The sequence below is a fragment of the Crocodylus porosus genome, unplaced genomic scaffold, assembly GCF_001723895.1.
Source record: "Crocodylus porosus isolate Cpor-Errol unplaced genomic scaffold, CroPor_comp1, whole genome shotgun sequence".
In the NCBI taxonomy this organism is placed as follows: Eukaryota; Metazoa; Chordata; order Crocodylia; family Crocodylidae; genus Crocodylus; species Crocodylus porosus.
In genome coordinates, this window is record NW_017728919.1 from 2,763,571 (window position 1) to 2,779,123 (window position 15,553).

Consider the following 15,553-nt stretch of genomic DNA (forward strand, 5'->3'; position numbering starts at 1 on the left):
GGCCTCTTTAACATGCAAAATAGGGGGTTCACAGCTTTTATACCCCTCATCATGAGCTCATTCTATAGTGGCAAAACCTGAATACACTTGGGACCCTTTGGAACTGGAAGGAAAGAGATACTTGTCAGGCAAGAGAAAGTATTTAGAGCAGTGACTGTAAACTGCCTGAAAGGCTCTGCCAGCTCTAGCAGGCAGGATGCCTACATAGTACCAGAGTCACTTTGTCAGTTAAACCTAGGGTTATGATCATGCCAGCATTGATATCAGCAGAGTTATCAGATTGTAACATCGCCTCTCTAGAACTCCAGGTCCCAGCAGGCTTCCTTCCACCCCTGCTCTGCTGCATGGACGCCAGAGCTGAGCCTTGGTGATGCAGGAGTGGCTACAGCTCTCACCCTGCACAGCCTCACTCACAGTAGTAGAGTTTTCTATCTTGGCAGCTGAACTCTGAAACTGCTCAGGACTGGAAAATGTCCCTTGCAGGCTCACAAAATGTGCTTTCCATGGGACATTTATTCTAGGTCTTGTAAAAAGATCAAAGGACTACCAGTTATTGGCCAGTCTAGTGTTCCTTGTAAAGACAGTGAGCGCTTCAATATTTAGTCCTAGATGATAACAGCAAGTGCTGAAAAAACACTTGAGTAGAGTAGAAAAAGGCTGAAGCAGAAAAAGCACACACCTAGGGGTATCTTTCTTGTAGAGTTCATGTTGACAAATACACTTTAAATACATAATGACAAATTGAAACAGAAATGTACCTGCTACTGTGTGTGCATCTGCCCGTCCTGGGGTGAAGTTGCAAAATACATAGAGGGAAAGAGAATTTCTGCTCCAGCACAACTAGGGAAACTATTAAGCTTCCACAACGTTCTGTCTTCTCCCAACTCCCCTCGTGACTAATTTAGACTAAACACAACAATGGCAGTTGGTGGTTACCATGAAATCTTGTTGAAGACCAGACCCTAGCTATGTTTCCGGACATGCTCAGCTTTGATTTACAGTAAATGTTAGAATAGTGTTGTTGGGCCAGGGGTCAAACTGGTTTAGGTTCCTCCCAGAAGCCTTTTGTAACTGCAGCATTTCTGGCACTGGAGAAAGTAAAAAGAAAATACATAGGTCCCTCCTGAGTGTCGCCTTGAGTCACTTCACAATTCTTTATTTTGCTGATGCCCGTTATAAAACAACACATTTCCTTGAATCAGACATTCCACAGAATATTAAACATATCCTGGTGCTGGTCGGAGGAACAGCAGGTTTCAGTAAAACAAGACCTATTAAAATAGAAAGCTGTCAGGCTTATTCCACTTTTCAAAGGAAGCGAGGGAAGGTCACAAAGTTAAGGCACTTTCAAAACCCAGAAGCACAATTAATTTGACTTCTATATTGGCCTTAGTCCTGTTGTACATAGACATCAGTTTAGGGTTACATCTACCAGTCCCTTTCACAAAATCATGCTGGGCAACCAATCTGCACTTATTTCAGTAATCATATTGATTCAGTTTGGGAGCACAGGAAGAGTTGGATTTCTGAAACTCTCTGATTTATGCCTTGCCTCCAAATACCTCTTCCACTATCCTCAAGGTCAGAGTTGCAGCAATAAACCCTCCAGGTGAAGGTGACAAGATGTAGCTCACTGACAGCCGAACACTACTCCCTAGCCGCCGCGTGGGGCAGAACACACCAGCCCTACCTACAGCAGCAACCCCAGCCTGGCTGGTCAGGAGGTTGAGATACATGAGTGGATCTTTGCATGACAGTGTCCAAAGCCACAGTTGAAAAAAAAAGAAACAAGATACTCAATGCATAAGTACAGTCTGAAACCAGTTTAAACCCCCAACTGTTCACTGAGGAGGACATAGCAAAACTGGCTGAATCCTCAATTAGCCAAGCAAGGGCATTTTTTGTTTTACCTTCTATTTCACTTGTCTACTTGATTAAGCCCCTTGTCACAGGCCAGTACAGTGGCCACGAGGTTGTCTTTTGAGGATTTGCAAAGAATTTTCAGATTTCCTCAGCTGGCATGCTGCAGTCAGGTTAATCTAAAATCCATCTCCTTGGTCTTTAAAAATGTTAACTTAAGAGAAAAGTAAATCTTCCTTCCAGCAGAGAGAGAATTTAGGCCAGTTCCTAGTATACTATGAACATTTTATCACCAGCAAGGATGAGTGTGGAACTGAGCTTTTCTCAAATCCGCCCAGTTGTGTAAATAGGAATTCACAGCTCCTTTTAAAAACCAGCTTTAGGGCCCAAGAGTTTGGTGCCCTGGCTATAATAAATAACAATAAATAACTTAACATTTACATACAGTCTTATATCCCACAGGATTAGAAACAAACTTCAAGCTATACGGGATTCACTTCACTTCCAAATGACATGCAGTCAGCGCTGGAGTGGGACACGAGTTGTTAGCAGTACACAGCAGCAGTTCAGGACAGTAACTGTAGCAGTATGTAGCACTTGACATCATTGAAGCCGTTACAAATACAGATCAAGATAAGGAAACTAAAGAGAAAGGTTATATACATTAAGCTGTGTCCAAAGCCACAGTTGAAAAAAAAAAAAAAAGAAACAAGATACTCAATGCATAAGTATAGTCTGAAACCAGTTTAAACCCCCAACTGTTCACTGAGCAGGACATAGCAAAACTGGCTGAATCCTCAATTAGCCAAGCAGTACGGGAAATTTGGACGAGCAGGATGAAATACCCAAAGTGGAATTTGGCCAGGACACCAAGGCTGATGTCCTTTAATGCACACGGGACAAGCCATATCAGTCTGAGACCTTGCATCGTACTACCTTGTTGCCATCCTACCTACAGCAGTTGAAAAGCCCAAGCTCAGCTTCAGAGACAAGCGGTCAGTGCTAAAAAAATCTAATATCCACATGATTGCTGCCTGTAGGCAGCCCAGGTCATTAAAACTTGAAGGAATTTGTAAGGTGTAGGAAAACAAGTTAGCTCTTGAAAGAACGATGAGTGCGTGAGCGAGTGGGAGGCAGGGGTGTTAGAGTAACTGAACATGCTGCATCGTGGTTGCTGACGGGATTGGAACTTATGCCCAAATGTCAGCCTGGCACAAACACAAACCCTCTCTAAATAAGGGGCTCAGAAAAAGAGATGAGGCCATGAAGCTAATAGTGGGACTGAGTGCACAGTTGAAATTTAGGAACCCCTATGGTAGTCCTGGCTTCCACCCCTCTCCTCTGGAGTATCAGGGAGAAGAAATGAAAGATATGTGAGGTCACAGCTCTGAGGCATTCTTTGCTGCCATCTTCACTGTGTGCAACAGATTTTTCTTATTCAGCCTTTTTCGCTTTCCGTTTCCTCGTGCCTTCATTCAGCTCCTCCTTAGATTTTGCAGGAGGCTGGGGAGGGAGTGCAGGTGAAGCATCATGGGAACCCCCACGATGGTCGTGATGGTGATTGTCGTGCCCACCGGAAACAGAGCCAAAGAGAACTGGACAGATGAAGTCTTCGACTGGAGCAAATGGTGAAGCATGAGAATGAGTTGCTGTCATGAACACCTGCCATACAGCAATGAAGACAGGAAGTTACGGATCACACCTTTTAACAGCAAAATGACAAGGGGACCACTCCTGTCCCTGTCCTTTGGCAAGTGGAATCAGTGTTGCTAAAGGGCTTGGGTCCTGTTGTACTTGGACCCCATTCCAAACCTCCTGGTTCCCAAACAAGCCAGCTCTAGTGGGAACAGCAAAGGCCTTCAGTAACAGCGATCACCAAAAACTCAGTCCAAGAGCTTGTCCTAGGATTACTCCTGAAGGGTAGATAATGGAGTCTTTGCATTGCCATTTTACTGCCCTAGTGAATTGTAACCTTGTTCTCATTGATGATACCGTATTCAACATTTCATCATTTTATGAAACTTTCACTTGCAACACACACTGAGCAAAACACAAACTGCATTTGAAAAACCCTGAATGTTAGGAACTGTTGCACTGGGTGAAATCTGATTGAATTAAACAATATCCTGGAACTGAGAGTTTGATCAGCTCCCACAACCTGACTGTACTCTTGTGGTGATATCTTCCCCATCATCCTGACTTCAGATCCCTGTGGCAATATATCTCCTAAACTGACCTCATGTCCCCTGTTCATATATGCCACTGCCTGCCTGATCCATGCCCCTGCGGGAATGTATATCCCTTCTTTCCCTCAGTTTTATGCATGCTTTAGCAGAAAATGTACTGTAAACTCACTTTGCAAACAATCATAAACATGGTGAAGAAAAAGATGAGGTTGTCCTTAGAGATGGGGAGCCAGTGAGTTTGTTGCAGGGTGAAGAAGATTGCTCCATACAAACTAGCTTTCGTTGGGCTAAAAAAGAAAACGAGGAAGTCTTATTACATACAGCTGGTCAGGAAGAATTACACGAGGAACAAAGACACGCTGGTTGTGGGTAGCCCTGATTTCAGTGTGAGAGAATCTGCAGTGTAGCTACTTACAAGGACATATGCAGAATTTCATTTGTTTCGGGCTTCCAGACTCCACGCAGCAACTGCTCAAAGTTAGACATCAAGGCAACACCAGAACCTGTGAAACCATGAAAGCTGAGGCTGTGAAATGGTTCTTTTGGAAATTAACTCTAATGGAAGTACCAAGACAGTCCTAGGAACCAGGATTATGTTGATCAGGATAAAAAGGTCATGAGACCCATTTCTGATTGCAACAAGTCATCCTGGAACCAACAGCAGAGCAAAGCTCTGTAAGTGTTGCCAGATGTAGGGACCACATCCTAACTGGTATGGCTCTAATGGCCCACAACCTTTCCTAGCCAACGCTTCAAGGAAAAGGGACCTAGGCCATCAGCCCTGGATAGAAACTCCCTGACAAATGTACAGGTGAAAGCCGTGGGTGGCAGGGCACAGGATGGGGAACAGAGAGCCCCTGACTGGATCCCCAGAATAACTCAAAGTGGAGCCTTAGGCAAGTCACCCTCCACTCCACCTCAGTTTCCCTATCATTAAAATGGGAACAATGACAGTTACAAATGTTCAGTGAGGATTCATTAATTGTTGCATTTGGCTTCATAATAACCAGGAACCAATCAACTTCCTCCCTTTACCTCTACTGAGGGATACAAGGCAGTGCCTCTGCTGCAACCTCAAACTCTTCTGCTTCCATGCAGAGGCTGAATGCACCACATGTCTGCTTCACCATCTTGGGATTTACCTTTGACCCATCCAGTAGCTACCATAATGAACCAACCATCGTGGTAATGGTGATGAGCATGGTGGACTCCAACAGCAATTTTACGAACTCTGACCACCTCCTTCATTGCCACAAAGATAAGCTTCACAGGGAGAAAGCTCACACACTTGTAAAAAAGGTTCATGGGGCAGTAAAATATCAAATACCTGGAACAAAAACACAAAAAGTTCAGAGGCATACCTGTTTGCCCTGGTCTGGAGTAAAGGACAGGCTAGCAGCAGTAGTCTGCACAGGGCACCAAAATTCCCCTTTGTTACTGAGAAACTAAACTTTTGGGTCACTATTGCTGAATTCTGCAGACATTCTAATATTACAGTCTTCAAAAATTGCCTCTAAAATTCCACTGATGTGCTTGCGCTTCCTTTCAGTGCACTCCATGCTGCCTCAAAGACCGCTTGTGCCCAGGGCCAGTGAAGGGTTTACTTTTTTGTGGGGGGAGATGGGGAGCACAATCCATTTGTAGCAGTGATGAATTGAGATAATTTACTTTTGAGCAGACTCCAGGCCAGCTAGTAAACCTTTTCTTAGGTCAGCGGTCAAATGAATTGAAAATCAAGCCCAGGAATACAAGAGATTTGCAGACTAATCCATACCCCCTCCCTGTCTAATCCCCTCAATCTCCAAACAGTTTAGTGTTGCATCTCACAAGTAAACTCACCAGACTGCTGTGGCTAGGAGCACGCTGGAGTTATTGCTGAAATAATCAATAGGTGAATCTCCGAGTAACAGATCAGCAAGAATGTAACTTCCAAAGCAGTAGAGCATAGCACAAAGCCAGGAGGCAAAAGGGCTCCGACGGGACATCTCAACAGCTCCTGTGAAACAGATCCAACTGAGAAGACCTATCTTATACATACCACAATCCCCGAGACCTTGACCAGTTGAGACAGTTGAGTAGCAGGTCACAAGGACATCTGTCTTGGGGCTTGTACCAGTATCACAGGAAAAAAAAGATTTACTTCTGTACCCTACCTGCATAATCCCAGAGAAAGCCCTGGTGGAATTTATTGCAAGACTCCAAATATATGACAAACAATCACAGAAAAGGAGGGCTGGAAGGAACCTCATGAGGTCATCTTATCCAGCTACCAGCTCTTATCCATCTACCTTGGCCAAGGTAGGATCATCCCCGAGTAAACCACCCTGACTAACCATCATTATTGTCTTATTTCTCAAGCAGTTTAGGGGACTGCAAGGAAGACTATAACTCATGTCCTAGGACTCATTATAGCAAAAGCCCAGTCACTTGCTAGCTTTATCCATGATAATGGGACATGACAAGATCATTTTTTCCAATATGATATAATTTCAGCCAGACCTGATTTTAAGCAGAAAAATACCTCCAGGGCTTATTCCCTTGCTTTTAGCTAGGAAGAGAGATCTCTCTTGTTAACTTCTTCTTGTTAAATGCTCTTTCAAGTATGCTGTTTTGTGGGCATCACACGTGAGTATGTTTAATTAATCTTTTTTCTGATGGCTTATATTGTGCCAATAGTGTATTCCAAGCTTCAGGGATTGTGCAGTGACAGAGTTCCTATCTGAAGGTGCTTAAATCAGTCATATAATCATAAGTAGACAGACAATAACAATTTGAAATTTATTCCTGGTTTTCTGCAACAACTGACAGTTCAGAAGGGTCAGGATTGGTTAGTTCTTCACTTTTTGGTAGTTTGCCTTGCATACAAATCATCCAGAGGCAGCGTACTGTTGCCCCTCTGGCCAAGTGGCTGTTGAGATTCACAGCCTCATTTCTGTTTAGCTGAAGCCACTCAACGCCACACGCAGAACAGGCACATCCAACTCTTGCTGCCTCTAGATCAGAGGTCAGCAACCTGCAGCCTGCAAGTTGGATCCAGACTGTGAAGAGGTAGGATAGGATCCAGCCTGCGGTGCCTGGGATCAGCAGCGCGCAGTCTTGTGGGGACTTGCTCTGCCATGTGCTGCTGAACCCCTGTTTGACATCCCTGCACCTGGGACAGAACAATCTCACGGACTGGTGCAGGCTGCGGGCTGACTGGCTAAATAGCAGTTCTGTAGAAAAGGACCTGGGGGTGACAGTGGACAAGAAGCTGAAGCGAGCCAGCAGTTTGCCCTTGTTGCCAAGAAGGCTAACGGCATCCTGGGTTGCATTGGTAGCAATGTTGCTGGTAAATCAAGGGAAATGATTATTTCCTTCTAATCGGCACTGGGGAGGCCACATCTGGAGTCCTGTGTCCAGCTGTGGGCCCCCACTACAGAAAGGACAGAGACACATTGGAGAGAGTTGAGTGGAGGGCAACGAAAATGACTTGGGGGCTGAGGCACATGACTGGTGAGAAGAGGCTGAGGGAACTGGGCTTATTTAGTCTGGGGAAGAAAAGACTGAGGGAGGTGTAATGGCAGCCTTCAGCTCCCTGCAGGGGCGCTGCAAAGAAGATGGAGCTGGGCTATTCTCAGTGGGGGCAGGCAACAGGACAAGGAGCAATGGGCTCAAGTTGCAGCATGGGAAGTTGAGGTTGGATATGAGAAAATTCTTCCTAATTAGGATAGTAGTAAAACATGGGAACAGATCACCCAGGGAGGTGATAGGCTCTTCATCCTTGGAGGTTTTGAAGACCCGGCTAGACAAAGCTTTGGCTGGGATGATGTAGTTGGGGCTGGTCGTGTTTGGAGCAGGGGGGTGGTCTAGATGCGACCTCCTCACATCCCTTTCAACCTTCATTTTCTTTGATTCCCCCAGCCCTCCCTGCTCTGTGCTGAGGGCTGTTCTTTCACCCCATTACTGCAGCCTGCACGTAGCCTTGCTGCCAAATTCCAGCTACCCTTTGCCGGTTGGTGGCAGACATCTGTGGCAGTTGGTGGCTGTGGTAAATGGAGGCTACAGTAGGGGGGCACAAGAGTAACCTGTGGCACAGAGCAGGGAGAGCGGGGTTGCTGTCGAGGGGATCAGCGGCCCACACCAGCAGCTGTTACACACAGTGCCCTGCTGCTCTTAAAGGTTGCCTGTGCCTCTAGATTAATCCATGTGCATTGCTGGTAACGGGAGCTTCACATTCCTTTTCTGTCTGTCTCATATTCAGGACACAGTCTTTACTTCACAGTTACTTCTCAGCCACACAGGAACAGAAGCTGGGAAAAGGGCCTGTTTGGTAGTTCTACCACCTCTACCTTATGTAAAGTGAAAATTTCTAATTTGTAATGGGATATAAACTGTGGAGTTTAACCTCAGTCTCACTGAAACCCTACCAAACACACTGCATTTTAAGATTTAACAGTTAACAGTTTTTCAAATGTAAACTTCTTTATTCCTTGAAACTTGACTAAATGGTAGACATTGATAAGAAATTATCGTAAGTGTGATAGCAATCTGTGGGTTTTCAAATCTATCAAATTGCCAACAGCTAATCCCCTAGAGCAGCTGTTACGCACTGTAGACATCAGAAGGAATGATCTGATGTTTTTTTCTGAAACTAATATCTCTGGCACTGTCTAAAAATAAAACACATATTAGTACCACTCTCCCCAGTGCATTAGCTTCAAGCCATGTACCGTACCACCTGGTCTGCTCTTTCACTCGCAACCAGCTAAAACGAAAGGACAGTTCTGAAGCTTTAAGGTCAGAGAAAGGGGCCAGGGAAGAAGGCTCGGTGGGATGGACAGGGTGTTGGAGACCTGAACTCAATCCCAGACTCAACCCCAACTTTCCCGTTTGATCTTGGCAAAGTCCTTCAGGCCGAGCGGTGCTTTCGTTCTCATCTGGGGACCAGGTAGAAGGCAGAATCGAGCTGGAGAAAATGAAAACTGAGCAAGCTGAAGGTGAGAACAAAGAGCTTGTTGGGATGGAAAAGAGGACCACACCGTTCAGGGAACATGAGGAAGGAGTGTAGCATCGCCTACCCCACTGACAAACGCAAGAGTTTTATTGTAGTCTTTTGCACAGATGCAAGGGATTTCTACAGCCAAAATGGAAGAACCAAGCAATTGGGGTAAAGACAAAGTGCTATGTCTGAGGATAACGCAGATGTGGAAGGAATCAAACACTTAATCTGAATTTAAGAAGCATGATGGTATTTCTCAAAACAGTTGGGTACTTAGCTCTGGCCTTCTGCTTCCCATTTTGCAAGCATGTTTTCAAACCTCTAGTCTTAGGAAGCAGTAAATTAAGGACTTCTCTGTGTGAAGGCAGAATTCGCATCAGCATACATGGTTCATGTGCACGTGGAGGAGGAGGAGGAATTGGACATCAGCAGGCCTGTTGGGAGTAGGCCCCCTCGATTAAAGGTTGCAAAGAACTCTTCATGGAGGTTTACTTTGGCTTAAGACTTAGTGCTGCCATGTGCAACGGCAGCCTCCGAGGAGGAAGTGCGTCCCCTTGTGCTTCAGATCATTTTTTCCGAATCAGCATGACAAGCTGCACAGACTGTGCTGCCTGCAGTGCCGTTGTCCCGAGGACAGCAATGCCAGGCATCTCAGGCAGGCAAGGATCAGGTGCCGCCTGCCCAGATAGGATTCAGGCGTGTCCCTGCTAGGGCAGCGACAGACGACCGGAGCAGAGAGGGTCTCCCGTCTCCATCCTGGAGCGCGGCTGGGGGAAGGCCAGGACTGAGGGACCCAGAAGCCCTCCTCCGCGGTCTCACCCGCTCCCCCGCCCCCGCCGCTCGTGTCGCGATCCGGAACAGCGGAGCCCCCGCGTGCGGCAGCTGCTTGGGCCCCGCTCCCCCTTCCTCGCCGGCGTCGGTGCGCGGCGGAGCGGTCCCGGGGGCCTGGCCCAGCTCGCCCGGGGGGCAGGGCTATTTCGGAAGGTCCCGCGCCAGCCTCGCAGAGGCAGGAGCCGCGCGGCGCGGGCGAGGAGCAGGGCCGGGGCGGCGCGGACTGACCTGACTCGTACTTGAGGTAGAGCACGGACACGATGAAGTAGCCCAGGTCGAAGAGCGGGAAGACGGGCAAGCGCGCGAAGGCGGCCGCCAGCTCGCCCGGCTGCAGGAGCCCCGACAGCTCCATGGCCGCGGCGGGGCAGAGCGGAGCGGAGCGGAGCGGAGCGGAGCGCAGCGCCCCTCCGCTCGGCCCGACTCTGCTACACACCCGCTCCGCCGGCGCGGAGCCCCGGGGGGCGAAGGCGGTGCCGCTCCAGGCCCCGCCCCCGCGCGCTCTGGGAGGGAAGGGGGGGCGGGACCACCTTCAGCGACTCATGGGTGGGGGGCGGTGCCACCTGGTGGCCGGGCGCGGATTGGCTGGCAGGACGCGGAGGGTACTTCCGGTTCCGGTGCCGCGGCAGCCACCATGATCGGGGATCTGCTCCTCTGCGGGTACTGGGTGGGGGGGATGGCGCCGGCGGGGCAGGACGGGCTGGGCTGGGCTGGGCTGGGGTGACGTGACGTGATGTGACGCGCCATCTTCCCCCGCAGGACGCTGCTGATGAACGCGGGCGCCGTGCTCAACTTCCGGCTGTGAGTGCGGGGGGTGGGGGGTGGGGGATGCGGAGCAAGGGCCGGGTGCAGCGCGCGCTCGCGGAGGTGCAACCCCGTGTCCCGTCCCCTCCCACCCCAGGAAGAAGAAGGATACTCAGGGCTTCGGGGAGGAGGCCTGGGAGCCGACCACAGGTAAGGGCGGCCTTGGCTGGGGACCCCAGCACACGGCCTGCACCCAGGTGCCCACTCGTGCTGCAGTGTGCGGACACTGCCGCTCCCTCGGCCGCGACGCCTGGCTGCAGCACGCGACCGGCCTGCCGGTGCGGTCAGATGCTGCTGCCCCGGTTCTAGCCAGACCCGCTAGGTGGGATGCTTCTCCCTTTTCTTTGGGACTAGACCATCTCAGGCCCATTGCGTGGCTCGCGCTTACGCCACAAAGGCTCCTTTGTGCCTGCCTGGATGGTAACGGCTGAACCGCTCATCACGTTTCTGACCGGTTTGCCTCATTGTCATCGTTCATTCCTGGTTTGCCCTCGTGTTTGTGTCACTGATCCCCTCCCTAACCTGCATTCTTCATTTGTTTCTTTTTCTTGGTATTCTTTTTCCTAAAAGGTGAGGACGGTTTTGAGTCAGCGCCAAGAGTGTGTCGGGTGCTCGTGTGGGGGGTGCCTAGGGATTCAGGTAAATGCTTCTTCTCCTCTTGGTTTCCCAGGGGACAACATCCGGGAATTCTTGCTGAGTCTCAGATACTTCCGAATCTTCATTGCGCTGTGGAACATCTTTATGATGTTCTGCATGATTGTGTAAGTATAATTGCTGCATGTGTTGCTTTAAAGTGGCAAAATGATTTACCTTGGTCTCCCAGTGAGACTTTTCCTAGTGTATTTGTAGTTAAAACGCCCAAAACCTGAGCCAGGCCAGCCCTGTTACACAGTTGTACCCAGGTGTCACCTGCTTCATCTGTGTTTTATCCACTAGGTTGTTTGGGTCTTGAACGTCACGGAAGCATGTACCGGGCGCAGGTGTTCTGTTGTGACTGGGAAGAGGCTTTTGGCTGGAAACGTGACCGTTCTGTAAAGTAAAATATTGCAGTATTTTCAAAATACCAGTGTGGAATTTTGTGCTTTCTTTCATGAGAGTTCCGAGAGGTTACAGGGACAGGGCACACCTTGGACCACATGCGCACTTCTCTTGCTTGCCGGCCTGCATGCTTGTTGTTTCGAGTAGCCTGGGCCGCTGGCCTTGATTCTAAAAGCACAGCTCTGCAAATGGCATTGGTGGGCCAACAGCATGATGCCTGCCATCTAATGTTTGATTTTTCTCTTTTGATTTTCACTCATTTGAAACTCCTGGTCTTTCGTGCCTTTGATTTGTCTGCTGATCATATATACACGATGTTATATACACCATTTAAAGAGACATTACTCTTGACCAAGAGACAAATTTTGACAGGTATAAAAGGCTTTTTTTCTTTTTTTTAAGTTACGTTGCACTGTAACAGCTTGATTAAGAGTTAGACCAGCCATTTGCTACTTAGTTTTCTTTTGGCCACAGCAATAGCCTCAACATTTGGGTGCTAGGGGACTATCTAATGAAGAAATAACTTCAGAGGAGAAAAATACTGTTTGTTACATTAAAGAGCATAGTTGTCTGTAAATTATTCCAGAGAGACTACCTGCAGACTTTTTGAACATGAAGTTAGTAGTCCAGGGGCCACCAGAATCAATTAGTCTTCTAGTTTTGGGCTCCACAATTCAAAAAGGATGTGGAGAAGCTTGAGAGAGTGCAGAGAAGAGCCATGCGCATGATCAGAGGTCAGGAAAACGGACCTTACGACGACAGGCTGAGAGCCACGGGGCTCTTTAGCCTGGAAAAGCGAAGGCTCAGGGGTGATCGGATGGCCACCTATAAGTTTATCAGGGGTGACCACCCGTATCTGGGGGAACGTTTGTTCACCAGAGCACCCCAAGGGATGATGAGGTCAAACGGTCGTAAACTACTGCGAGACCGTTTCAGGCTGGACATAAGGAAGAATTTCTTTACTGTCCGAGCCCCCAAGGTCTGGAACAGCCTCCCATCGGAGGTGGTTCAAGCATCTACATTGAACACCTTCAAGAGTAAATGGGATGCTTATCTTGCTGGGATCCTATGACCCCAGCTGACTTCCTGCCCTTTGGGCAGGAGGCTGGACTCGATGATCTCCCGAGGTCCCTTCCAGCCCTAATATCTGTGAAATCTATGAAATAAAGTTGGTTACACACATCCTTATATTTGAAATGAGGAAAATTGAGTGCTTTGTGCTGTTCAGTTTACTACAAAAGGGGTCCAGAGGCTCAGGAGAAGTTCCAAGAAACTTAATGGGTCAAAAAAGAGAATTAACCATCAACAGAGGTAACAAATACTCAGACCAACTTCCAAGTATTCTGGTGATGTAACAGATCATAATGGATTGAAAAGAAATAAAAAAAATAAATGTTTTCAATCTTTTTTTTCCCCTTGCATTTTCTTTTGGCTTTCCATGTTGTTTGGTAATAAAATACTCAAGTAAACATATGGTTTAAATTGGAAGAGTGGTGTTTGTCAGCCTGTTTTTGAGCTGTTATTGCACTGTTTTGATACCAGTTTTGTTCATGTTTCTTTTCATGAAAAAGTGATAAATGTAACTGAGGATTTATAGAGACTGCAATTTAAGTATCAGTTAATTAGATGGCAGCTAGTTTTATCAAGTGGTATGCAAAATGCCAAAGCGCTATATGTCTAAGACAATCATTAAATGCAATACAATCAAGTTTCTTCAAGCAGTGTTGATGACTGAGTGTAATTTAATCTTTGGACCATTGCTAGAGACTTCAATAAAAATAGTTCAGCTATGGCAGGTAACATGTAACTAAGCCTTAAGAACACGCTGATTTGAGGGTTAAAGCAGGTGCTGTCTTGTTCCTACTCTGAGCAGGAGTCAGCTTCATCCTAGAAGAACTTTGTTTAAGTAGACTATCCTGTAATTATGACTGGCTTCCCTTAGCATTTATTTTTTATTAAGTTGATATTGGTCTGCCTCAGCCAGTGACTTTGACTGTGGGCTGACAAAATAAATAGGAAAGGAAAGGGCTGGAGGGTGTGGGTGCGGGGGAAACATTACCTGCCCCCATTTCTACTATGCTTTTTTTTAAACAAGAATCTTCAGTTGTGGAAAAAAGCAGGTCCCAGAGTCACTGGCTCTTCTCTGTGAGCAGCTTCTTGGTAGCTAGGCAATTTAACTCCTAGACTGGAGAGGAATTTAATAGAGTGCACCTTCAGTTCAATCAATCAACCTTCACTTCTAGACAGGAGCAAATATGCAGCCGATGCACAAGTGCTGTGTGTTTACAGTGGTTTGGGTCTGCGAAGAGGAGGTGCTGTTCTGTATTACCTGAAATGTTGATGTCTCTTGGGAGGGTACTTCTAATCCAAAGGCACAGCATAAACTACCTGGAAGGATTTATGGGAAAAATCTATGTAGAAAAACCTATGCCATGCAGAAACATTTGAAATGCTAAGCTAACTCTGAGCCCTGCCTTATATATTATCTACTCTGATCTCTCTTGTGCTATATTTTATCCCGTTCCCCATGTTTTTTGTTTATACTTTTTACCCTTTATTTCTGTATTTAATTGCTTTTTAAAAAAACATGTAAGTAAGAATTTGAGCATTCACTTCCAGATGCCTAGAAATGCCTCTCATATCAAGCCAGACTTCTTGTACTCTATGGGGCCTATCACCATTTTGGCATGTGGTTTTTACTTTGGGGGCTTACTGCGGGAAGGCAAGGTCCCTCTGTCAGCTGGATGACCCAGGGTAGTGCTGTGGAGTAGCTCTCTGTATTTGCCCTCTGAAAAGGCCACAAGGTGCAGATGTGGAATAAGCTGCTCCAACACCATTTGCTCAGTAACATCCCTGCAGGGGTGACTGGTGCCTCCTGAGTCTGGGGGGGAGGGTCTAGCTGGTAGCTTGTGGGCAGACCAAAATCCCCACATCCACTCCTATACTTCTGTGTGGCTGTGCCCCCCTACGCTGTAGAAAAACTGCCCTGGTGCCAAGTTGGGGGCCAGTCCCAGGGGCAGCATGTGCCCCCAGTGCTTCCCTGTAGACAGAACATGGCCCCGACCAGAGGTGGAGGCACAGAGAGCTGCTGCCGGGACAGCAGCATGATCTCACCGAGAGTGCGCAGAGCTGGGTGGCTGAGCCAAGCCAAAGGCAGGGCCGACTTGCACCTTGCAGACTTAACTACACCCAAGGCACGTTGCTTGGGACCTATTGGACGAGAGGCCGTTAGCTGTGAACCGGGTCCGCTGCTTTTTCCCGGCTCTGTCGCAGAGGGGACGAGACCCGCCAGGGAAAAGCATCGCCTCAGGGGCGGCCGTGACGACCAGCCAGGCCGGCCTCGGGCCGCGCACGAAGGCGTGTGCTCAGGCTTAGCCCTGGACCGGGCTCGAGCGGGCCGCAACGAACGCGCGGGACCGGCCTCGGCCTGGGCCAGGAGGGAGGCAGCAGCGGCTCCGCAGCTGCACGCGGCGCTCGCTCCAGCCGGGCCGGGAGACGGGACGTGCTCCCCCGCGGGGAGCTGACAGCGGCGACTTGATGCTGCGCGCGAGCCTAGCAGCGCGGAGCCGGTGCGAAAGACCGGCGCCTGCGGGGCGGTGCGCAGCTAGTCCGCGCTGGTCGCGGGGCGGGGCCACTCCAGGAGTGGCCCCACCCCCGGGCCGTGGCCCCGCCTCCGCGGGGAGCCACAACAGAGCCCAGGGCGCTCCGCCCCGCCCGCACTGGCCCCGTCCTCTTTTCCCGCGCACGCGCAGGGGCTCGCCGGGCGCGCGGCCGCTCTGCCCGCCGCCGCAGGAGCGCAACGTCACAGGCGCGCCGTGCGTAAGGGCGTCGGGCGTGTCCCATGGTGCCCTGCGCGGGG

At 48.8% G+C, this 15,553-nt stretch overlaps 2 protein-coding genes and 1 long non-coding RNA gene across 3 annotated transcripts; 2 read left to right on the forward strand and 1 right to left on the reverse strand.

The window, feature by feature from the left end:
- The first annotated feature begins 16 nt into the window (after positions 1 to 16).
- LOC109312373 lies at positions 17 to 3,108 on the forward strand. The gene is made up of 2 exons (XR_002101797.1): positions 17 to 2,531; positions 2,671 to 3,108. It is a non-coding gene; the product is annotated as an uncharacterized LOC109312373 (long non-coding RNA).
- Positions 2,745 to 10,239, reverse strand: TMEM38A (transmembrane protein 38A). The gene is made up of 6 exons (XM_019538385.1): positions 10,084 to 10,239; positions 5,886 to 6,042; positions 5,189 to 5,373; positions 4,462 to 4,549; positions 4,216 to 4,333; positions 2,745 to 3,522 (listed from the first exon to the last, which is right to left on the reverse strand). The coding sequence occupies exons 1-6, from the start codon at positions 10,205 to 10,207 to the stop codon at positions 3,295 to 3,297; spliced, it is 900 nt and encodes a 299-aa protein (XP_019393930.1). The 5' UTR covers positions 10,208 to 10,239; the 3' UTR covers positions 2,745 to 3,294.
- Positions 10,240 to 10,434: 195 nt separating this feature from the next.
- SMIM7 (small integral membrane protein 7) lies at positions 10,435 to 11,719 on the forward strand. The gene is made up of 5 exons (XM_019538386.1): positions 10,435 to 10,512; positions 10,612 to 10,653; positions 10,754 to 10,806; positions 11,327 to 11,417; positions 11,593 to 11,719. The coding sequence occupies exons 1-5, from the start codon at positions 10,487 to 10,489 to the stop codon at positions 11,606 to 11,608; spliced, it is 228 nt and encodes a 75-aa protein (XP_019393931.1). The 5' UTR covers positions 10,435 to 10,486; the 3' UTR covers positions 11,609 to 11,719.
- The last annotated feature ends 3,834 nt before the right edge of the window (positions 11,720 to 15,553 follow it).